A 25,959-nucleotide genomic window follows, 5' to 3' on the forward strand; every position below is an offset into this window, starting at 1 on the left:
ATATGCTATAAAATGCTTAAGCCTCTATTATTTTTTGTTGTTGTTGTTTTAACCACAAGTATTTATTGATGGATCGAAGAATACAACTGTAATGGGACAATAAGACACAACTGTGAATTAGATGTTCACTATACAGCCAAAGGAGTGGGGAAGCCAAGATCTTAGGAACTTTTTTAAAAACGCACATCAAGGAGACTCTGAAGTACCTCTCTAGAGATCAGTATCAGACAATTTTTTCCTTTTGTACAATTCCTATATTATATCACTTGATCACAAAAACTGATACTTAATAAAGAATTTCTCATTCATTTATACTTAAGCCATCCTGCCTGGTCACTCCCCTGTTCCCCACCTTTATCCATTCCTTTGTAGTGATATTTTTTAGCAAGTCCCTTCCTAAAGACTTGTTCACACATTTTGGATAGTCTTCTGAAGGAAACGAGCAAGCAAGCAATGAGTCAGAGAAAAATCAGCCAAGGGCAGCAAATAAATGAAGACTCATAGACATACATAGGATAGTAATGGCCAGAATCAGTGAAGTCTAATAAAGCTGACTTTGGCAGAGCCATTGCTGTGGCTTACTCAAAGGTCTGTAATGCCACCTTACATTGTCTTACCAGTGCCAGACCCCTTGTTTCTAAGGGATTAGCAGTGGTCTATACAAGGACCTAGGAAGATATTGTAACCAGGCAGCTAATGACACTATACATTCAATGCTTTGGATCTGTATTAGGGGCTGACTATGGCTTCCAGCATCAACATTTGCCAAGTGTAAAATTCATAATTTTGTGTAAAACTGATACTGAGGACAGTCTTTATTCTTTTGGACCCAGATAAATTAGGCACTTCCACAACACTAGTCCCTCTACTTGGAAATGTGAAATGAAAAACATTGCAGTGCACTAACAACGAGGCATAAGCCATGCTGCAGAGTGTAAATGTGGCAGGTTTCAAAACAGCAATCTTGTTCAAAAAGTCATGAAAAGGTCCACAAGTATGCTGTCAGAACAGTTATTCTGGTAGTGACAGTGTCCCAAAGCTAAGCAGACCTGTAGGCATTTGACTATTTTCTGAACAGTCAACACTGCACTCTCAGGAGAAGCCATGTAGGTACATAAGATGAGAGTCAGAGGGCAGAAGTAGAGCTACCCAGGCAAGCCACCCAGCTCAGGCCAAGGCCAGCTTTCAAGAAGGATATCTCCACCTAGAAGCCCTTTGATGACAGAGTAGTACAGAGGACCAAGAGAGGGTCACATACTTCCAAGAGAAGTGTTGGTTACCAAAAAGCTCCTGGAAAGGTAACATCCTGGGGACCCATTTAAGAGTGAAGGTAGATTAAAAACTGACAGACCACCAAACTATCCCACCAAGCCAGAAATACATTTAACAGGCATAGTTTGGGGTATCAAGTAGAACACAGGGAATTTTGAGGCTCAATAAAAAGCAGGGAGGCTGAAAGACTAAGTAAGGTAAGCTAAGGTAAGCTGAGTGACAGGGAAGTAAGAAGCAAAGGACATATATGAAGGAAGCAGGGTCATGCTAAAGCCTCGCTGGAGGGAAGGCAGCATGGTACAGTCTACATCCAGCGAGAGCTTTGCTGGCTGGTTCTTGGCATGATTCCATCTCGTTCTCAAACTGGATGAATGTGTGGCATTGAGCAGCAGAACAGGGGAACATGGTATTTATAAATGGAGGACCGATGGATGGATACTGAACAGAAAATAGACTGGGTGTACCTTTCTGTAATGCTCTGTTTATACACCAAAGGCAGGTTTGTGTAGACAGAACATATTCGGGGTTGTCATGCAACAGCAGTAGCATTTTGGGAGAAGGGGAATGATGGGGTGGAGGTGGGGTTGGTGGACAGGAGGACTCTTAAGTTCCAGTTCTTAAATACTAGAAAGCAAGGAACAGTTTGGTCTGTTCTTTAGTGAAGAAATCAGATGCTCAGTTTCTGTTCTACATCCACCTTCTCCAAAACCTTAACAAATTCTGTGAAAGATATAGCACTATCCCCATCCTGGTCAGCCTCCTGCATGGTCCTGTCTGCAATGCTGCCCAACTGCTCATTTGAGATATTCACTCCAACCATCATGCGTAGCACCTGTAACAGCTCATCACGGGAGATCTTGTCATCTTTATCCAAATCATACAGTCGAAAGCAAAGCGCAGTTTGTTGCTTCGGCTGTTGAGTGGTTCTGGTCCATTCACATCTTTACTCTTTTCATTGTACTCAATGGGTCGGAAATGAGCCAAAGTTCTCATGAATCCACGGAAGTTTACCTGGTCTTCTCCCTCTGGAAAGAAGGCATTAATGATCTGGTCCCCCAGTGGGTTGAATCCTCTGGAAATCTTCCCGGCTGAGAGTTCCATTCTCTCCTTTGTCCAGGCTGGTGAACCGACTGTGGAGATGAGTGATCTGACTGTGGGAAAAGCTGGTCTCCTTCTTGATCTCCTCGAGCCCTTCGTCCCGCAGTAACGTAGAGTCCCGAGACCCCATCACTGTGTCGGGAGCTCCTCCGGGAGCATCAGCACCTGAAGCAAAGGCAGTGGAAGGGAGGGTGGGAGGGAAGAAAGGGCTAGGGGTCAGGAAGGGAGAGGGCAGTATTTCTACTGCGAACCCGGGAGGGAACCCAGGGGTTATTAAAAACTCATTCCACTCTTAAAGTCTTGTAGGAAAGCATTTTTTACCCCAACTTCACTCATTCATTTAAAATCATTAATTCATGGCCTCTATGTCAGTCACTTTTTAAGATGCTATCTTCAAAAGGAAGTCAAATGCATGACTGGGTGGCAAGATTCATCATTAAGTAAATGAAGAAAAAATTCCACAGGTGTCTTTGAACTTTAAGAAGGCATTCAGCTTAGCGCTACACATTTTAGAGATGTTTAAGCAATCAGCTCTGCATCAATAGCTGTGCTCCCAGTTACATCCTCAGTCTCTTGGTCTTTGTCTGAAGAAAGGTAGGCCTCCTCAACAGTAAAGCTTAGAGCCACAGCAGGGATGGAAGCAATCTTCTTCACTAGACACTGTAGGCGGCTTTGAGATTCGCAATCTGTTAAGAGCTACATATATATATATATATATATATATATATATATATATATATTTAAATACTTTTTTTTTAAACTGGGGATTGAATTCAGGGTCTCACAATGTAAGGCAAGTGCTCTACTACTGTGTTACATCTCCAGCAACAAGCTATTCCTATTAGCAGGATAAACATATGATCTCCTGTCACCAATACATATGACAGAAAATGGCTTTGTCTTAATGTTTCACTTTAATGTTTACTTAATATCTTTTCTTTAATGCTTTACATAGCATAGAATCCCAAAAAACCCAATTTCTAAATAGTTTGGCAGTCTGTAGATGCAGAGGGATACAGAAATATTTGCAGAAAGGGACCAAGATGATGATACAACTTCAAAACATGCAATTTTGATAAAAAAAAAAAAAAAAAAAAAACACTTCTGAGAGTGAAAGGGGTTTTTCTTAATCATATGGGATGGCAGACTTCTATGCCAAAATCATGCCTGGTAACTGGGACATACGGGTTCTCTACTGTGAAGAACAGTGTGGTATAGTAGTAGGAGCTAAAGATATTGAATGTGGGAAGAAGAAGAGGATGAAGCTTGGGTCTGGGGATCATGCAAAACTGCCTAAATGCATCTGAAGAATTCCATGATGAACTGGTTTGATGTGATTCTGGTTTTAAAATTTTGAGTAGTGGACCAAGCTGAAGAGGGTTTATGGTTTATGTAGTGAAAAGGTTGCATTCAGCTCTTGAACAATCCTGGATTTTAATCATAGGTGATACTAACCAGCTCTGTGGCTAGTTAAGTTTCTTAACTTATTATAAAAGAGGGATCTCTTATAAGAACTGTGGTAAAATATAAAAGCAAGTGACCTAGATAGAATAGGGATCAACAAATGCCAGCGTGCACACTGCAACTGTTGCTGGAAATGCTGAAGGCAGGAACACCCTCCAGTTCTGGATGTTATAGGATCTTCTAAGGCGTCAACTGAATGGATGGGTGCAGCTAACGTTTTTAACTGATTTGACTTAAAAACAGAAAAAACAATTTGTAATTTTTTATGTAAAAATCTTATTTTAAGGAAGTACATGATATTGTACATATATCAATATTTTAATATGCTTAATATTCGTCATATTTCCATCAAGTTATATTGCTTGAGTTTGAAACTACATCTCTAAGTATAGACTAGAATTTTAAAAGCAAATTCATTTTCATAATCTGATATTTGAGATCCTTTTGTTTTGCTTTCACATAATCAAGTATCTTGTTTTTTAAATGGTTATAAGCTTATTTTAAAATATGAGATGAAGTTTTTAACTTATTACTAGGCATATTTCCACAAAACATATTATTTTGGGTTAGTTTTTAATTGCAGTAAATTTAAAAAGACTAAGTTTAATATAATGCTTTCTCTTATTGACACTAACTTTTAGTGTGTAAAAGATAGGCTGGTTTTTAAAAAGTAAACAATTTCTGGTGCTAAACATCAATCTTGAGAGGCAAATTTACTAACTACTTTTACATTTTTCAAGTTCTTGCAATTCAGCATTGTGGTTCTCAAAGTTTCCCTCTGTAATTCCCAAACGTGGGCTGCATATTAGAATGATCTGGGAATTTTAAATATATGGCAATGCTCAAGCCACACCATGGACCACAATGCTTGGGGTGAAAGTCAGGCACCAGGATGTTTTAAAAGCTCTTAGGTGACTCCAGTATATAGAAAAGTTTGGGAAACACTGATTTATTTCATGGTTCATTGTGGGAATAAAGGTATGACCAGGAAAAACAGGAGAAGCTATTAAACCTGGATAACAGTCCCACACCATCAGAGCATCTAGGGGTGTTAAGTGATAAATGATTTAAAAAAAAAAAAAAAAAGTGACTGGGTCACTAACACTCACTTAATCTCCACCATCCAGATGTGCAATTAGTAAGCAAGTAGCTGCTTTTTGAAGGGAAAATGATGTTTCTATTGACTAAACACATAGGAAAAATGGAAAGGTAAGTGAACATTATTATTTCTAATGAAATGAATCTCCTAGGTAGTCTACATAAAGCCTGGTTGGGATTTACAAGCCCTTTTCAACTCAAAATTTTAAATTTAAATCAAACTTGTTAGAAGACATAGGGACAGCTGTTCACACAACTGTTTCAGTTGCCAGTTAAGTCTCGTTTTGCACTGTCTTTTGTTAAAACACTTCCATGTTTCCAAGTTCATCTTAACAACTATGGCAAGGCAGGAATCGTAATATTCATATTTCTGCTGAGGAAACCTAGGACTCAAGGTTTTAAAGGTGGTACAAGGCACAGCTGGGACCCGCACCTAGTCTGCTGACTGCTAGGTAAATGCTCTTCCCATATACCATTGCCTTTTCCTAAACCTTTAAGAGCCACCAAGTCTTGGCATGCTCTTCCTGAAACATGATTTTCTTCTGGAAAAAAAAAAATGCATTCTTGACCACTTTTCTTACGGGTCTGTTGTATTAAAGAACAGAGACAGAAACAAGCAGAACTCAGGGGAACTTAAAGGAGAGGGAAGAACACAAACAGTGTACTCACAGGAGAAGGGAGGCAGGTGACAGCTATATGAGGAGCTTTTTTGAGTTTTCAAACTTTTTTGGGGTCATTTACTTACCTGGTTTTGACGAGGGAAAAGGTGATGTGGGGAAATGGTGATTTAAGAAGATTTTGAGTGTTCAATAGATTGGTGATGGGGGAGAGAGAAGGTAGGATGTGGAGAGCGCAGTTGGGAACCAAGTGTATGAGTCTTTGGGAAAGAACTTGGGTAGTAACTAAAAATAAGACAGTGACAAAAAAAAAAAAAAAAAAAAAAGAGTACTTGAAACCAAGGAAGAAATATGTGTAGCAAAACAGGAAATGCAAGTGACAGCATTTTGATAAGGCATCATCCACTTTTGGAGTCGGTGTCTTTTGGATGCACTTTGAATTCTACTTATATATAGGATGATGGATCATTTAATTAGATGATCCTTAATTGAGTGAAGGATTACATGAACTATCAGACTGGTAATGGTTTTGAGAAAGTGAGACAAAGGGTAGTTTACAGATCTTACTTTTGTCTTTCAGTCTTACTGTGAAAGCAGTTCTAGTAAAGTGAAAGGAAAGCTCCCCACTGTCTTGTGTAGGATTAAGCCAAAAAGGTTGAGAATAAACTAAATGACAAAATTCAGGAATCAAAGTGATATGCACTGACTAAAACAACTGTTTAATATGGATAGATGCAAAATTTTGCTCTTTAGGGCTAAAACCCAGTAAGAAGATGACAAGGAAAAGCAGAAGTCTGCTAGTATAAGTGAAGAAATCGTAGGTTTTGTTGAAAAGACTAAAAAAGTTCACTCAAAGCATCGTGGAAAGTCAGGAAGTGAGTGAATCTTGATTAATGGCAAGATGGTGTTGAAGGTGGTTCAGGTATGGGCACCAAAGTAGAGTAGGAGACAAAGTCATGGAGGCCAATGACAGGGTAGGATGAAGCAGCCAACTCAAGTACCTTAGGCAGGACCAGAACTGATGGAGATTAGTAAGCTAAAAAAGACTGGGCAATCAAGACTGGCCATCACGTATGGTGTAAAGAACAAGATCAGCAAGTGTGATGACCTTTTACAAAGCAAGTAAAGGGGGGTTTGGAGGAGACACTGAACACAATCTTGGAGAATGAACAGTGGTATTTGTAACCAAGTTGTTGAATAACAGTGAAAGTGAAGTCTATTGTGATCCACGTGGAAACTTGCACACAGACTAAGGCAGAAATAAGAGAAACACATGGAATGACTAAAATTGACGCCAGACTAGTGTCATTTGGATAAGCAGGACAAGTATAAAGTTAACGCAGAAAAAAGGGGATAAAGGTACACAGGATTCTATACAGGGGGCTATAAAGAAGCAGAAAAAGTTAAGCTGGACTGGAACAAGTTTGAAAAAAGGCAATCTCTTCCCAACTGGTTTTCTAGCGGCCAGTCTACCCCTGTCCACAGAGCAGCTGATCCTTTCAAAACCAGGCTACGTTGCTCCTCTGCTCAAAATCCTCCATCCACATCGTCTCACTTGGCATTTAGAGCCAAGTTCTTGCCAAAGCTTATGAGGTCAGGCAAAAAGTCTTCCCATACCTGTCTAAACACATCTCCCACTGGCTCACCCCACTCTAGCTACATTGGCTATCAATCACTTCAATTCCTCAAACTTGCCAGGTCCTATCTAATGGAACCTCTGATAGGAAGACTCTTCCACATAGTTAAACTGCTGGTTCCTTCATTTCCTTCAGGTCTTGGCTCAAAATGTTACACCCTATCTGTGAGGGCTTCCCTGACTACCACCTGACTTAGATTTGTCTCTCCCACCCAATAGGACATAAGCTCTTTAAGAACGGGGGCACTGTTTGAGTCTCCTAAGTTCAGAACTGTCTGAATTCTTCTTGACAAGTACCAAGTATGTGCTGAATGAATGAATGGAGAGCAAGATACATGGACAAAGAAATGTCAGCAGTTAGCAGATAATTCTGGAAGCTGTGAAAGTGGGGGGCACCAGGGTAGTGTTATTTATAATATTCTGAAAGGGCCCCAGGCTACCACACTGAGGCTGAGAACTACCACCCATTCTAAATCTGTAGCAGAAAATGAGTGATTAAAGCTTTTAGATACACTACTGATTTACCCTTCTTGGGGAGCAGGGTTAAAATTAAAACTTTAGAACACTCGGTAAATTAAAAGGATCTCACTTTTAACTTCAGATACCACAGGTCTCTCTGAGTTCTTGTTCTTATATATTTGTCTCCATCCCCAGGCTATTTGTTAAGACAGACTTTTGACTAGATACCTAACAATTTAAAAAGTGGTCTAACAGAAAAAGTTTCAAAACTCTTTATCTTCACTAAGATATCTTAATTAGGTCATAAATGCCAACTACCATCTCATTTTTACAGACTAAAGGGGACAGACTATTCACAAACCATAAACCATGTTACTATAAAATGACATTAAGATGATATTGAAAAAATGGCTCCAATTTTATAAAAACGGCCCATTTAAAAATCAAATGTGCAATAAAATCACTACCTTGGGTTAAATACTAAAGCACTAAGAATTTCCATCAAGGATAATACTGAAGGACACGTTTTCTTCATTTAAAAAAAAAACGCAAACTAAGAATATTCTTCAGCTGTTTCCTTGTAAAAGAAAAACCTAAATTTCAAATCAAAATGCAGATTACTTCATTAATGATAAATTTATTTTCATTAAGGAAATAAAGCAATGGTCTATTAAATTATTGCTATACATGAAACTTAAACCCATCTTTAAAGTACCAAGTCACAAAATTCTCTCATCAAAGTATGCTATCATAATAAAACACCATTCTACTGAGTTTATCTCTGACTTCTCAGCCAGAAGTCTGTGAGGAAAGCTTGGATTGGATTATATATGTTCAATAGGTGATTCTTTGGCTCGGTATTTTGCGTTTTCCTCCAGGAAGGGTTTGAAGACTCTTAAGATCATGTCTGAAGCATTTGCTATCAGAAAAGAAAAACAACAAAGAGAAGACTCAAGATGCAGCACATATTTTTGGGCACTGGGCCTTAACAAGATGCTAGTACTGTGGCAAAGACCACCAGATGAAGCCTGTGAAAGGGTCTGCATCAAGTGAGAATCCAAGCTCTACTATCTTGCAATGTGACCCAGTGCAAGCAAATGAACAGAACTCTTTAAGCCTGTTTCCCCATAAGAAAATAACAGCAGTTCACAGGGTTATGATTTACATAATGCATAGAAAGTACTTAGCTATAGCAAGCACTCCAAAAATACCAGTTTAGGCTGTGACAATAACCCTTTTTAATAGCCAATGATCTGCAAGGTGATTTGGAACAAAATGTGGTTCTCAAAATATTGATTTAAATCAAGAGAACCTTAGTTCTGCATTGAACCCAAACTCAAATGTGTGTTACTTATTTGGGAACTAGTTTTCATAGGATAGTGCCAATGAAAGAAATTATGCCAAAGACTAATACTGTATAAATATCTATCTATACATTTTTATATGTTTACATTTTAGGTTCCTATTTTGAAGCCATTAGCATTACATTGTTCAATAATAACACTTTGAATTCAGAGACCACAGATTAAACATGCTTACATTTAGAATATTCATCTATATATTGAAGTGTTTTTTTAATAGGGAAAATGTCAAAAGAAATAGTTCTTATCACAAAAGCATAAAAGTAAACCTCCAATTAAGAGTTTAAGTGGCAAAATTATCAATTTGCTGAAAAGGAAATTATTTGGACAAAAACAATTTCCTTTTTGACACTTATTAATAAGATCATTGACTTTCCTTACCATACAAAACATTATTTATGATATAAAAACACTTATTCTAAAAGGTCATTTTTCAGAGATTATTTTTAGTAAGGTGGTATAGTTACGCTAATAAGTGTCTGTGTTCTGTCTACAAGTATTTAAGAAGAATAATCTTAAAATATAAAAAGGTTTATACGGGGTTTGGACATAAGAATCTTTAAGAGTGACACAGGTTACAGAAGATAGTTACAAAAAGATACGCGTTCTCTAAAGGATGGGGAAGGAAAAATGGCAACAAGCAAAGGTTTAGAGAAACTCCCCTTTCTTATTCAGTTAATTTTACAGAGAATGTAATTCAAAATTCAATTCTAATACATAATACATATATAAAACCCAATTTGACAAAATGAAAATATCTTTCATGTCATAAATATGATATTTAAATATACTCAATAATTTACTAATAATTTATACTATCAAAAATATGGTAGTTATAATCATTTAAAATTTACTCAGTAGTTCAACGAAATGTGAATTTATGTTAATAATTTATTATAAAACCCAACTAAGGGCAATTTCATTATTTTTTCACCATAGAGTTCAAATAATTGTACTGACAAGTTTGTATTATGTAATGAAAAATAAATTCTTATAGTTCATGTGAAAAACTAATCTGTTCTACAACCAAAGCATTACACTCCCATGGACTGCAAAAATAATCTATTGTACTAGAAGGGTTGAAGCCGAGGGTAGAAGAGTGGGGAAAATGTACCCACTTTCATTTTAGAGGCAAGACCATGCATATTGATATTAGAACACTGATTCACTGTAACACAACCATAACATTTCAAGTACATTATAGGATTTTCATCTACTAGATTTAAAAAATCTCAAGTAGAAAAAAGTAATTCCAAAATATGATGTTCAGGTCAATTTCAATACTCAAAGAGTTCAGTCCCCATTCAGAAACAGATAAACAGTATATTTATTAAATGAGTTAAGACAAATAAACTTTACAAATAGACAAATAATAAAAGGCTCAGTGGCTAAAATAGATGGTAAGCATCATTGAAAGAAATCAACACCATCACGGTATCTCAGTTGGCTTACACATGTAAAAAGAAATTTTCAAAGAGCAATTTCACAGAAATGAAGCCATTTTTTTCTTATAAACAAATCACCATTTCTTGGTTCAAAACTGACATCTGTTATGAAAATTACCATATCACATATTTGTAAGATGACAAGGAGTAACTCATCTTCAAAGTGCAAGTAAGTCTATTTACAACCACAAAAAAGGCAATGATGAGGAGAAAAGGATTTTTAAAAAATATTACAAAGATTAAAAACATTTGGGATGCAAAATCAAACAATTTTTTGGTTAGAGGATAAAAGAGAAAAAGTGATTGAATTACAGATGCTGATTTCAGCTATACATACTATATAATGGGATCCAAGATCTTTTAACAGCTTGCTTGCATTTTTTGTTTTTTTTCCTACTTACATAATGCTCTGGAAATTTCTGGTAGAAATTACAGTGTCTCAAAGAGAGAAATACACACTAAGCATGTCTTGCTACTACCTCATGGATGTCTTAAGACCCATTTATGGATTAGAGTTGGTGTAAAAAGCCATTGCCTTGAGTTGAAAAATGAATACTGTAAAAGCTCAATACAAATCCTCCAAAGCACATGCACTTCTAAATCTTTTGGTAATTACATTCATATTTAAGCATAACCAAAATAAAAAAGAAAACTGAAAGCATTTCCCTTTTCTCTATTCCCTATGCCTTGTATGTAGGCTTCTCCAGTTGATAGGGTCAATGTTTAGAGTTGAAAGGGTTCTTCAAGGTAGAGTCTGGTCTACCACCCTATGTAGGGTAAATGATTTTCCCAAGATCATGCAGCACATTAATGGCAAAACCAAGACTAGAAACCAGGTTTTGATTCCTAGTCTAAATATGCTTCCCAGCATATCATGCCACCTCTTTTTACAGTATGAATCACTATAAATACCTGATGAATAAATGTACAATGACAAATGCTGACAGAGCCAATGTGTTTCTAAGACTTGCAGAGGATTACTGCAAAGAACTGATGGAGAGAAAATGATTTCCCCCACCCACCAAAAATATCAAGCACCATCAACTAAATTTCTTTGCGGGGTCAGCACTCTCAGACATAGTAGTCCTCGTAAACTTCACGTCAGCCTGAGGATTGTGTATCTGGTGAAAGCTGGGCCCTACATGATGCCAGTTTATACAGGGTAAAGACAAGAGGCAAACAAGAGAAGAAGGTAGACAGGAAGGAAACAGTTAAGGAATCCAACTGGCTTAGAGATGGGCATTCCTGCATACGGTTAATTATTACATCTATATCTATCTTTTTAGAAACATTTCCACTTTTTTCATATAATCTCATTTTATCTAATCTGTTATTTGGCCACTTAAGAATTAAAATAAATGTATCAAAGACAATGGTGGTCATTGCTTTTCTAAAAAACTGTGAGACCATTTTAGACCAACTAAACGCTATGAAAAACATGTTAAATGGCAAGATTGTGATCATTCTCTTAATCTGATTCTACTAGATGGCCATGAAGGAATTAAAGTGGTACTTCATGGGGCTGTTATCATCTTGAAATTTATTCCAATTGTGGCTAAACAGGACAGACTGATGCACCATATATGCAGAACTGAGGAAGGAAGCTGAAATGTCAAAAACATTGCTGTGTATTTATTTAATAAAAGGGCATATTTATTTATGCTTACAAACAAGTTTCAAAAACAAAAGGAAAACATGTATGCTTCTACTTATTAACCTTTTTCAAAATGCCAACAGCCCTCATGCTATATGAAGGTCTCTAAGGATTTATTAGAAAAATAAATACAGTTCACTCACAGTTCACCAAGACATCACTGAACTAACGTATTTAGACAAAAACAAAAAGGACTAAGGTTCTCTTGTAGTTTGATATTTTGATTTAATTTGATTTGCCTGAAATAACAAAAGCATTTCAAGCATTCTTTCATTGCGTAGTTGATGTCCTGCATTAAACAATCTACTAAATTCTGAACAAAAGGTTATTAGCAAGTTTTCAAAAATTTTAAAAATTAAACAGTTGTTTCAAAACCATTAAGTAGTAAATGTATTTAAGAAACTAATTAGGACAGATGCCATAACTTCATTAGAACACCACTGCTCATTTTTTTTTGTTTTGTTTTGTTTTGTTTTTTGTTTTTTTTTTTTAAACAAAGCATTAGTGTTATCTATTTGGCTATTAGTATTAGCAATTTATCTACAATATTTAACAAGATAAATTGTAGGCAAAAATTTAGTACAGTTTCAATAGAAACACCCCTTTTTTTTCCTGAAAATACAGCAGTATTTGAAGGACTAATTTTTCTCTGCATCAGTTATAAGGAAGCTTCCCATCTATGAACAGGAACAAAAAAAGTATCTACAAACCTTGTAAACAGATCTGTATCATTTATAAACATAAATAATCCAAATTATTAACAGCCAACAGCAGAAATTAAAGTATCAATTCAATGATCCAGGGCTCTTTGTCTGGCCCAGCTTTACTCCTCCCTCTCTCCCATCAAGGACTGAGATAAACTAAAGTTCTGCTAATACACTGTTCAGGACCATTCTTGGGTACTACTGATGATCCACGGGTCACTTATGCTGAGTTACTGTTTATCTGTCAGTTCATTTCTCCCACCCCCCAAAAAGCACCCTCAGTCTGGCAGAAAGCTTTGCTTTTTTTTTTTTTTAAAAAAATAAATCTACATTCGTACAAGTGTGTCTTCTGTTGAAGTCCAAAGACAAGAATACTATCTTGTCCGTCACAAAATGTGAAAAGACCCAGTTTCAATTTGTTTCTTTACAATGCAGCTAGTGTGTTAACATTCGGCTTACAATCAGAGTGATGTTTCCAAACTATGTAGTGGGCTTCCTGGGGATGAAGAGGTAGCAGACTTGTTCATTTCTATTGTAAGGTGAATTCCGCTGTCAACAGCATTGTTATTTTTGTTGGGAGAGGGTGGAGGGCTGGAGTTACGTTTTGTAGGAGCATCATCTTCAGCATCAGTGTCATCAATAAGGGGTATATGAGGCTCTGAATCTTCTATCCTAAACTCAGGATGTGTCATAAAGTTGTGAATTGAACTTCTTGATTCTGGTTTTTCTAACCCTTCATATAAAGAACTACGAAATGCATTCACCACTCGAATCTGTAAATATCAGAAAACACAGAAAGATGTCAGTATACAATTAACAACTTAAATTGGTTTATTTATGAGTTTGAATCCACAAACAGCTAGGTATGAGTGAATCATATTTGCATGTAATGCAGTGGAACTTGCAATACACTGTAAAAAAATGAATATTTTAGTAGGACACTACAGAACAACAAAACCACATACTCTAAGAATTAAGTATAGATTCAAAGTAATACTAAGAAAATCTCATTGTCACTGGCTAAAAATTTAATAGCCATTTAATTGGATTTTTTTCCCTAAGAAAACAAACAAAACACAAACAAAACAAAACTTAATCAAACACAAGCTTAGCTGACTTTTTAAAAACTAAAAATAATGTATATTTGAAAACAATTCAAATAAGTTAAAGTCAAGCACAAAGGGTTACTATTTATCATGCTAGGAATCAGGGTGTCACCGACTATGAAAAGCCAAGCAAATAGAAGCTGAATGCCACATGAACTCACATCTACCCGCCACTCCCTGAATCACAAAATAAGAATACAGACAAAACCCAAGTAAATATCTATAAAATGCCATTAAACACCTATAAATATTTGAGTATATGCCATTTTTTTCTACAAAGTGTTAAGGGGTTTTCTCTATCATAGATTACAACTTAATCACTATATTTTCTAGAAGGAATAGATTCAAAATGAAAATTTAAAAATCCTCTGGAATTCTGTGAAAAATTTCCCAAGGAGAATACATGAAGTTTTAAAGTTTTCTAGTACTTTTACCCCAAAACCTAAAGCCCAATTTGCCTTTCTGCCTAGCAGTCTGCTATATAAAGGAAAAGAGTCTAATGGGCAATCAAACTAAAAAATATTACTCCAATATGGACATTAGGTGTCATTAACCCAGTGTCATCATATATAGGGGGAAAAGTTAAAATCCATACAGGGGTGTTTTGTTTTCAATCTAATGAAGCACTTCACAATGAAGCCATCATATTCTCATAATGCTAAAGGAAGTAACTGTCATTTATGGTGATATAAGAAATGGTCACAAAATCGTAAGACAATGACGATAAATAATAAAGTTCTTCAAATGAACGTCTGAATATACATATTAAAATATTCTAGTTTAGTGATGTGTTCATTTCTGATTATTACTCATCTCCAAATCTGTCTTTCCTGCTGCTTTACTTCATATTAGTTGAGTGAGAAAGACAGGTAAAACAGGTTATAGCTCTGCCAGTTACTAGTGGAGGAACACTAATCAAATGGGTTTTCTCCACTAGAAAATGGGAAATAACAATGGTACCCAAACCTTATGGGGTTGTTACAGGAGATTAAATTAGTACACTATAGACTCAGAACAGTGTTAACATGGAAGTATCAACCCACTGCTTCTCAAACTTTAATGTGCATATGAACTAGCTGGGGATCTTGTTAAAATGCAGATTTGGATACAACAGGGGCTTGAGATCCAACATTTCTAACAACTTCTCAGATGATGCTAAAGATGCTTGAGCCATGATCTACACATGGAGCACAAGTATCTAGTCTACACTATCTTGCTGTATTATTACACGTTATAATTCTAGTGCATTCACACATTTATACGTTAGTTCCTTAATTTGACAGACTAATATCAACAAATACCTTGTCAATTTATTGCTCGGTTCCCTTCACTCTTTACTAAGATATAATGTTTAACATATGGAATAAAAGACAATGCTTGCTAAATATACTGTCATAATCATTTAATATTTTACTGTGAAGTCTTTCAATTCACATTTGTATATATGCAGACAATTAACAAAAATCCTGACTGTCCTAGTACTAAACCATAAAGTTTAAAAAGCAAAGAGCTTCGTAAGAAAAACTGGTTGATGCCAATAGCCAGCAGGCACAAAGGAGAATAGAAACTGGAGGATCAGCCAGCAAACTTGATGGGTGATGAGAACTGTTCAAGGTGACTATGATATTGTTGCAAACTGGACTAGGTTGCTGGTACTGCTGTTAATAGTGATAGAGGAACAATTTTCTGTGGATTTTTTTGTTTATTTTTAAACCAGAATGGGTATAAAAGAAAACAGTGAAGAATCAAAGGGGAAATAAAGTGATTTTTTTGAACACATTTAATTCAGAAAATAGAGCTCATAAGAAAGGTATGAAAGTAAGACAGACATCTGTGAGTTCCCAAAGCTCTAAGAGGGGGCAGAGTGTAGGCTGGAGGTGAGGGAAGCAGGTGTGTGTGTGTGTGGCACACACACCTGTGGCAGGTAAAATCAGTGAAGTCCTTTTTACCAAAACTTTGTAATTTTTTTTCTCCCTCTGAAAGAATTTACTGAAAGGATATTAGAGATATTTTATTCTAACCACTTTGTAAATGAAGAAATTGAGCAACTTGTCAAGTCAAGTCACTTTAGTGCTAGACTCCTGGAACCTAGGCTTTTGAACTCACAATTCCAGGCTTTTTGGAAGTCAATAAAAGACAAGAACACACAAGACATTCACTTTATCACTAACTTCACTAGAAAAAAAAAATTTCTTAAGATTAAAGTTAATGCTTCCTTCTTTCTCCTCATCTACTTACTCCACAGAACTGTGGTTAGTAACTGGTATAGAAGGACAGACAGCACTACAATGCTCCAAAGCAATACAAATCTCAAAAGACAGTCTCACAGGAGTTAAATACAACAAAATCTAGATTATAAAGCTTATGAATAAGAGCACTCCTGATCTAAGTCATAACCCTGAGCACTATGGTTCAGATTTTAAATGTCCCCAAAGACCCATGTGTTAAAGGTTTGGTCCTGAGAATGGGGCCATTGGGTGGTGTCTGAAACTTTGAAGGGTTCTGTAGAAGATTCTTAGGTCACTGGGAATCCTGGAATCCTGGTCCTTTCCTTATGCTTCCTGGCTCATGATCCATACACAGTTTTGAACCACTATGCCCTCTTGCCTTAATATGCTGCCTTGCTACAACCCAAAGCAGCATGGCCACTTGATCATATCTCAAAAGCTATGGGCCAAAAGAAACCTTTTCTTTTGATGAATTATCTCAGGTATTTTGTTACAGTGATAGCAAACTAACACACTGAGCTAACCTTACAATTGCTCTGAACTTTATCATCTTCTATATGTAAAATTCTCACAGTACAACAGTAATTCTCAGGAAAAGAATAATTTTGAGCATAATACTTTAGGTAGATAGGAACTGCATTAATACCACAAAGAATCCAGTTTAAGTGGAAAACTAAGCAGTAACCCTAATTTCCCCTTCCTGACATCTAATTCCTATTTACTCTGTCTTTTAATTCATTTCCTATTTGATTCCTATTAAGACCTACTGTGCACAACATAATTATACCTCCTAAGTGTCAAAATTAAAACTTCAATAATTCCTATGTCCAGAAAAATTTTAATAATGGGAAAAAAACTGAAGAAAATATTGCATGAAGCACATGAGTGAAAAAAGAAAAGCCTGAAGTGATTATCATGATCATAAAGTAATTTTGCTTAAGAAACTAAAATTGATTCTTAAGGTAAACAATACATTAAATTTAATTAACAAATCAAAATCATTTACTTTCCTAAACGCCATCCTAACTTTTGATAGCAGGGAAGATTAATAACACTGTTGCCCAAAATATGGCATACATACAAGAAGAAAGCTCTAAAATATAGAACTATTTCATTACAAACCAATGTCTTATCTTTTATAATAGTACGGTCACTTCTAAAATCTGTATTCATCATCATTTTTACTATCAGCACTTGTTTAAAGAACTGCAATTATAAAATAAAAGTTGTTTTTGCAACAAAAAAGAAAATTCTATACTGTTTTTCAGTTGAGTAATTACATGTTGAATTTTCTCAAAGGAAGACTCACCTGTATTATAAGTGATGTTTTAATTATCTGGAACAGGGGTGGAATTTTTTTTCTATAAAAGGTTATACAGTAAATACTGGTTTTTAATACTGGTTTTTTTGAGCCACAAGGTCTCTATTGTAACTACTCAATTTCGCTTTTATAGTACAAAAACTGCCATAATACTTTAGGAAAGGGCATGGCTATGATCCAAAAAAGTTTATTTTCAAAACAGGAAACAGGACAAGTTTAACCCACGGGGTATAGTTGGTTGACTCTTTGTCTAGAACTTCAATTTTTTTTTTCCTCAATTTCTCTCTTCCGGGAAGATTAATTATTTGTTTAGCAAAAGGATTTAGTAATAGTAAAATGGATATTAGAATGATATAATTTATAAAAAGAAAAACTACATGATGCTTTCTTTAGAGATCTTATTAAGATCTTGCTAATATATGAGGGGGAAGAAAATGCGATCTCTGTGAAGATGTTTCAAGTCTAGGATCTGACAAAGCTAAAATGGGTTACTATTTCTTCTATTTAACAAAGCAAGGCCTCCAAATAAGAGTCAAAAAAAATTTGACATTTGAAGATATTTCAAAGATTATTCAATATTAGGTTAGAAGCACAGTGAGCAAATGAAACCTTTAATTAAACATACTAATACTCTTTATTAATTTTATATATTGGCTGGTGTTCTATACCATCTAAGACTATGCTCCTCAGACAAAGCTTCAAAGAAATTTAAAAGAACAGTAATGTAATTACTGCAACTGTTAGTGTGTAATCATAGCAGGATATGATCCAGTCAATGGATACTTCCGAATGTCCTGAGAACTCAGGATATAGAATAAAGAAGTAAACATCTCAAAACTTGTGAAGCAACAGCCACAATCCTCCTTTTGCCACTTTCTCAAGTACACCTTACTTCCCTGATATATAACACCATGTGGATTCAGCAACTCAGATGTTTCAAATACAGCTGTGCATTAGAAAACAGCCTGGGGCAGATGTGTTCCTGTGTGTCTTAAAACAGAGTTTGTAACTGATCTGGTATATAACATAAAGCCTGGAACACAGTCAAACTGAGAACTATGGAGGTCACTACAGTATACCTAAGGTCATGTGACACCCTTCCAAATTAGAAAATAAATTGTAGGATGCTTTATGACTGGCCCAGATGCTGAAAAATACAGGCAGGGAATAGATCCAGGTTAGAGACTAAAGAGTAATAACAAATTGTTGTTGATGATCCTTTCTTGGATCATAGATCAAAATAGCTATAAAGGACATTTTGGCAGTAACTGAAGAAATCTAAATACAGACTATATATTTGGTAACAGGTATGTGTTAAATTTCCTGAATATAATATAGCATCATTATTTGCAAGACTTTTTAAGAGGTATATGCTAAAGTATTTAGGGATGAAATGTCAAATATGCCATTTTTAAGTGGTCTAGATAAAGGGATTATTACTATATAGATGAGACAAATGTCACAATATATTAAGATATGATAAATCCAGGTGAGATGTATTCATGTAGTAATCTTTCAACGTAACTTCAAAAATTTTCAATTTTAAAATTCTGGGGAAAAGAGGTCTTTCAGTATAGCTTTGGTTTGGCTGCTTCTTGTGATATATAAACATGCTTATATTCTACTTCACGTCCATCAATTTCCTGTAGTTTATCATTCTTTTTAGTACCAAACTATTGCCACTGGGGCCTGTTCTTCTCAATTAGCAAAATTTATCAAGGAGCAACTTGGGAGTCATTTTCTTCAGTCAATTCTTCCTAATTTCCCAGGGTTGGTTAAGGGTCCTGCTATGATACTCTGTAGGACATTACCATGTAGAAACTTCCAAGTTCTTACTTGTTCTCTCACTAGACTCTAAATAGCACATTCTGGAGGTTTTAAAACAGGCTTGACATATGGTAGGGCTTCCATATGAGGTTTGTGGGGCATTTACCATTCACGGCTAAATGGTAAGAATAGTGTGAAATTCACAGATAGGAGTGGGTGAGGTTCCAAGTGACAATGTACAAGTGTAAGGCCAGGCAATTGACATTTGCCATTTCAGGTAGATAATTTTTAAAAGGAAGATTCCTATCTGTCCATGTAAATGTTATGTCCTAATGTTACAAGGTTAGTTTTTTTTTAGAGCACTTGTCTGCTCTTTGTTTTATACCATACTGCTTCTGATTATTAGTTATAAGCAAGTCATTTAAACTCTAAGTCAGTGTTCATACCTGTAAAATGGGGACAGTTCTGGTTCTGCCTGTTAGACAACATTGCTAAAGATATCAAATAAAAATTACTTAAGCTAATAGGCATTAGGTAAACAGTCTGTGCTGCTTTCTCCGTAGATCACTCTCTGTCCAGTTCACCTGAGACTCCTCTAGTTCTTCTCTGGCTAGAGACCAAATGGAAAAGATAGGTCTCTGCCCAATGTAAGTCTAACCTTAAGAATTTTGGCAATTATGGGAGTGGGATTTAGTGTACATTTTCATTGCTTCCAATATGCTGAAAATCTACTATGAAATCAGAAGACCCCCAATTTACAATAGGGTCATATAAGGTTAAAAGGCTTTAGGGAGTCTGTCACTAAAAATCTAAGAGAAAATTTGTTATTCGATTAGTGACATTATAACATGGAATACTGGTTCAATAATCAATCAATATATTTTTCCTACTTGTAAAACTTAATAGAAAATTTCTTACCTTTGATGTTAAACTAAATTGATTATACAAATGGGAAAAAAACCCCAAACTAACCATAAATACTGTAAAAGTTTTTAAAAACAAAAAGCAAGACAAATAAAGTTCAGATTAAGAAGATAAGCAATTGACTGTATACACTTAGAACTTTTCTTCAGGCTACTAACTTACTTTCCAAACTGGACAAGATAAAAGCTGAAATGCTAAACTCATACTTTATCTTTACAATTTCCTGATTCTGTTAGCTTAGTTTCAAAAAACGTGTTTCTGGGAACCATGCATGTGACATGTTTAAAGGCATATACTCAAAAATTTATAGTAGTTTTACAAATTCTAAGCTACAATTTTATTCCCCATATTAACTATAAGAGTTAGCATAGAGACAAGCTCACAGAATTCATAACTAATCTTTGGTTACAATTGTTCCACCTGTTATCTAGCCCTCTAAGAAATAAAACAACAACAACAACAACACTTTGAGGTCTCAATCCACTTTACGAAAAGAAAGCTTTATGAAAAGCCTGAACAATGAATTTAAACATTAAGGAGAAAATGAGAAACGTTAGGTGTGTGAAATAGGAAATGTTAATTTCATGCACTTAGGAACACACACTCACACCCCACAGTAGTAGAAGCAGTAGAAGAGGAAAACACTACATGTGTAGGGGTAGAAATATTTGTTACATCATGATGCTGGCTGGCGATGGAGGGTTGCCGCCTTAGAGCCCCCTGAATGGAACTTCCACTCTGGAAAGCATTCACTACATCCATCTGCAAGGAATCAGAGATTGTGACAGCTTGCTCAGCAAGAGAGAGAGAGAACAAGAGAAAGGACCATTCCATCTATCAACATATAAAAAGTAAAGAAAAGGCACTTTTTACAGAGCAAATAGGCAAGAATAGCATTTTGAGATGAAGGGGGGGAGCTAGGAAAAAAGGAGCTTAGGGGCATATAAGACACATTCTTTCATAATCAGTTAAAAGTTTCATTCATTCCAGCCACCAGTAGTATTTTTTCAAAAGAATAAATTTTGTTGGTTGGGAAGGCTAGAAAGGAAGTTTAGGAGCACACTCGAACCTCCTCCCCAGGTCAAAAACCCTTCTCCCATCATCTCTCCTACCTCTCTACCAGGCCCATACCTGAGTTTGGATTCTGTTCAGACCTCTAAACCACAAGATCTGGCCACGCCGCAATTCCCTTTCAGCGTGATCAATCTCTTCAACATCCTCTGCTAATTCCTCCTCAGGTATTTCTTCCTTTTGTGTTCCATGACCAGCTTCTTTTAGGAATTTTAAACGGCTAGTTGGAATTGTTGAAATAAGCTACAACACAGGGGAAAGAACTTAGAAATAAATCACATCGAGTACAGTTAAACTGAGTAACTTTATACAAAAGGTATTAAAAATTGCAAGAGTATCCACCTATCTTCACCAAGGAAGCAATGAGATCCTGTTGATCAGACTTTTTCTCCCAGAACAAAGAACAGTCTTTAGTTACACAGATTTAAGTTTGAAGGACAAAAAGTTTTCTTGATTAGGAATTCACCTCTACATTATTTCATATATTAATTCGGATATTTACAACAGTACACTGTATAATCATGCTCTGATATACATATGTTTACTTAAACTCCTGTTAACTATTTGCTCCAAATAAAAGGAAAATGCAGGTGGTCTCATCTTATATTTCATGAATGCTGTAAGAATTCAATAAGAAAAACATACCGAAATTCAGAAAATTCAGTTATACTTAAAGTGTTTTAATGAGTATATTTATGTTTATATAAAATGCAACTTTTAAAAAATAAGTTAACACTGATAATGAAGTTAACACTGTAATGACACCACAGTAACAGATACCTCAGAAAACATAAAGGATATAAAACATCAACAAGTATGTATTAGCTCATAAGTGTACAGAGCCATTGCCAAAGAAGTTAATCAGGGAGAAACAAGCAGTCAGTCATAAGAGAATCAACTCATTTTACTGAGGTGAAACAGGCTTAAAAATCCTTGAAGTAACTTCATGGAGTGTTAAGACTCCAGGATTCCTGGCCACCAAAACCAGCATTCTTTCTAACATCACACACTTAAAATCAACAGACAAGCCCATCTTAATCCTGCTGGATAGGTATACTATATTGCATTTCCACTTCCTGAAATTGGTCAGAATTTTGGAAGTTGTGGGGTTGTATTCTGCCTAGCAGAGAACATTATGAAATAATTAGAATGATAAATCAAGAAATAAATGTTTAACAAGTAGGGATCCCATTTAAAAGAAGATCTCTAATAATGAGGTCTTCAAAATGAATAAAAAACTCAAAACCTAGAAACACAGAGAAAGGTAAGATTAAAGTTACAAGACTGAGCAAAGTTTAAGGAAAACCTGAAAGTTTGGTTTGACTTGCATAATGACAATAAAATATGCTTACATAAGTTATATATATCATAATTTGCTAACCTGAATTTATGAAAATGATAGTATAGATTCTCTATCAGTTAGTTTTATAGTAATGATAATGGGCTTACAGTGAACAATGCACATTATTACTACTCTTCTTTAAAAATAATGACATGCATTTGTAAGGAAGCTGACAACAGTAAAGATGAGGTGAATCTTATTTTTCAGGCATTATATTTTATATATACACTTAAAGTTATTCAATTCAAATACTCTAAAATAACATTTTATAGCCCTGTTTTCCAGACACCATAATTCTTATGGAAATGTTCTCTAAGTGAAACCCCAAATTTTCCAATGCCACATTCTGGATTAATTTACATAGCAAAAAATAAGGAAGTAAGTATATTTTATTTTCACATTTGTATAAAAATTTTAATCTGAAAATGTAAAAATAGGTGATAAAGTAAAGATATAGATATTGGCATCCTAACCAGTTATAAATACATCATCTTTAATAACTGTTGCAAAACTTGTTCTAAAAAAGCAAAAAATAAACATAATAAACAATAGGCATAATAAACAACAAGTGATATACTGGAACAAATACTGTGTTAAAAAAAAAAAAATCCCCAAATTCCTTTTCTCCCCCCCACCAAAATTCCTTTTCTTGACCCAAATGGCCACTATTTAAAATCAATTAGCAAAACTGATTAAAGAAAATATACAGTAAAAATTTTAAAAAATTACTTTAGTTTTAACGAAAAATGAGATTTTTACCTGGCCCCAGAGTAATGTCCCCATTCCTAGGAAAATTGACCATAGCCACTGTTCTATTGAAAGTTCTGAACAACTGAAAGGTTTTCCACCAAACTGCACAATTATTATCTGAAGGAATAATCAAGAGTAAATTTATTTAAATCTTTTAAATTTTAAATCCACATTCTTTACAAAATCCAGATTTATGACCTCTAAAACACAAGGTAAACAACCACTATTACAATAGCCACAGCTGAAAATAAAACAATTGAAATAAAAACCTCTGCCCAAATTTTAAATGCATGCATTTTTCACGTTTAAATTATACTTCTAAGAATTAAAAAAAATATATTCTCATGGTTAAGAAGTATAACTTTATATTGTTTCCAGTATAACTCCAAGTAACATTTCCTTGTTTTTAATCTATTTATTTTAATAATTTATGCCTTTCACAAAGTATTGTATATTTTGTGAAAAAAAAACATATGCTGTGGAAAACATGACAAAATATGCAACCCTGTTTTCCCTCCTATAGAATTATTTCATTTCTGTTTAACGTTTAGATGTTAGGATAAATATGAACGGACTATAGAGAAGAAAAGCAACTTGCAAACGTGAACCAACTAAGGTGATATACCCTCAGTTATCTGCTCTTCTTTCAAAGTAGAGTCTGTCCCAATGTACATAAATAAAATTCATAATACTTCCCTCCTTATTCTAAATATCCACTGTAAATTAAAGTCAAAATTATATGCATACTTATACAGATAGTTTCCCAAGTTTTGTTAGTAGCCCCTTCTGTGAGATTATAAGGATTTGACAGTAAAGTGTAGATTTTCAGAGATAAAACTGAATAATTTTCTTTTGTAAACCAAGAAAATAAGGTGAAAGTGTCCAACATTTACTTTTGTACAGTGTTCTTGATTTTTTAAAAATTTAAAAATCTTTTTTTTTGTATAATAAGGGATGTAAAATAGGAAGATGTAAAGATGCTGGGGAGAAAATCAGTTCTCAAAATGATTTGTTCATTTAGTTACATAAAAAAAAACATTTTTCATTAGAGAGTTGGAAAAAATAAAATCCTCTGTCTAGTTAGTTGTGACCTGACTTCTAAGAACAAGGGACCAAGTTTCCATATTCTTTAATATACATCTTAGATAAACATGGAACTACAGACATCATCAAGGCAATATATAGAAGACCCACACACACATCTGAAATTCTGTTCCAGAACAAGGTACCTGTTCACTGACTATCTCCCATGTAATAATCAGATTTGAAACTATCTTTTCCAATTACCCACCTGTACCACAAAAGTGCCTAAAACAATTGTGCAGAAGATGGCATTATTAAAGATTCCTTCAAACACATTTCTTTCACCATGAATTTTCCGGGCATTTATTTCATTGAAAAGTTGCATCAGCACAAAGGTATTAAAAACAATAGTATAATGTTCCGAAGGAGGAGCATGCAAAGGAGCATTTCTTCCACTATCAATATCAAAAAACTTTTCTCCTGAAAGAATGAAAAATTATTTTGTAATTACTATACAAAATCATAACATGTTAAGGAATTAGGCAATAATAAAACCTAGTCAGACTCTTTATTTCACCTGGAATGACAGCATAGATGGAGTTGGAAATATAATCTAGGATTATATAGCATAATTCTCTTGTTTTATAGATGAGGAAACTGAAGCCCCAAACTATGCTGACATGCTCAAGATCAGACATCTAAGTGGCATAACCAGGATAATAATAATGAAGATTCTTTATCAATCCTCACACCCCATTACATTGCCTCCCAAAATTTACCAAGCATTCCCTGATGAGGAGAAATTAAAGATAAATAGGGAGTCAGGAAAAGAACTTAGACTCAAAAATATTTGTACCACTAAAACATGCTGAATGCTATTAACTTGGATTTGAAAAAATTAACTGAAGTTTTATTAAGACACTGAATCCTTACCAGCGAATAAGAGTGTAAAAACTACTACAAGTTGATAGAATGCATGACCCAAAATATTCTTCATCATTGTGCGTGAGATGAGAGGCTTATTTCTACCATAAGGTTTCCGAAGCAAGAGGGATTCAGTGGGTGGTTCCGTTGCCAGAGCCAGGGAAGCGAGTGTATCCATTATGAGGTTTACCCACAGCATCTGCACAGCCTTAAGCGGTGAATCCTAGAAAAGATATGTCTCCTAATAGACATTCACAACTGTTTAGGGACTCAGCAATTCTCAGGAAGCCTTTAGGATTTAAAAACTTAAGGTAGAGAATAGGATTACATTTTTATGATAATTAACCTAAGTATCAAGTTTCAGCTTATTTAAATACTTTAAAAAGGTTTTTTTGCTTTAAAATAAACAAGTTTTAATAAATAAATCATCACCTACTTGAGTAATACAAGCGCCCGTGAAAGCAACAATGACTGCTACTACATTAACAGTAAGTTGGAACTGAAGGAATTTTGAGATGCTGTCATAGACATTTCGTCCCCACATAACTGCCTTAACAATGCTTGTAAAGTTGTCGTCTGTGAGAATAATATCAGATGCTTCTTTAGCTACATCAGTTCCAGCAATACCCTGTTTTAAAAAAACAAAATAACTGTGAATTAGACCTAAATTTTTAAAATATAATGTACATACTCAA

The 25,959-nt window shown here is 35.0% G+C and overlaps 1 protein-coding gene and 1 pseudogene across 3 annotated transcripts in view; both read right to left on the reverse strand.

Moving 5' to 3' along the window:
• Nucleotides 1-615: 615 nt before the first annotated feature.
• LOC124983685 (calcineurin B homologous protein 1-like) lies at nucleotides 616-2,500 on the reverse strand (annotated as a pseudogene).
• A 7,802-nt stretch (nucleotides 2,501-10,302) lies between these two features.
• Nucleotides 10,303-25,959, reverse strand: part of Atp2b1 (ATPase plasma membrane Ca2+ transporting 1) — a 107,889-nt gene continuing 92,232 nt past the window's right edge. Inside the window, exons 16-22 of one of the 3 annotated variants that reach the window (XM_047551125.1) lie at nucleotides 25,701-25,892; nucleotides 25,274-25,487; nucleotides 24,609-24,820; nucleotides 23,327-23,434; nucleotides 21,286-21,468; nucleotides 20,830-20,916; nucleotides 10,303-13,581 (exon numbers count right to left, since the gene is read on the reverse strand). In XM_047551125.1, the coding sequence (XP_047407081.1) occupies nucleotides 13,270-13,581; nucleotides 20,830-20,916; nucleotides 21,286-21,468; nucleotides 23,327-23,434; nucleotides 24,609-24,820; nucleotides 25,274-25,487; nucleotides 25,701-25,892 (1,308 nt within the window). In that variant the 3' untranslated portion in view covers nucleotides 10,303-13,269. Of the gene's footprint in view, nucleotides 13,582-20,764; nucleotides 20,917-21,285; nucleotides 21,469-23,326; nucleotides 23,435-24,608; nucleotides 24,821-25,273; nucleotides 25,488-25,700; nucleotides 25,893-25,959 lie in introns of all 3 variants that reach the window. The other 2 variants (XM_047551128.1, XM_047551126.1) reach the window with 2 other exon arrangements.

Source organism: Sciurus carolinensis, chromosome 4, assembly GCF_902686445.1.
Source record: "Sciurus carolinensis chromosome 4, mSciCar1.2, whole genome shotgun sequence".
Lineage (NCBI taxonomy): Eukaryota > Metazoa > Chordata > Mammalia > Rodentia > Sciuridae > Sciurus > Sciurus carolinensis.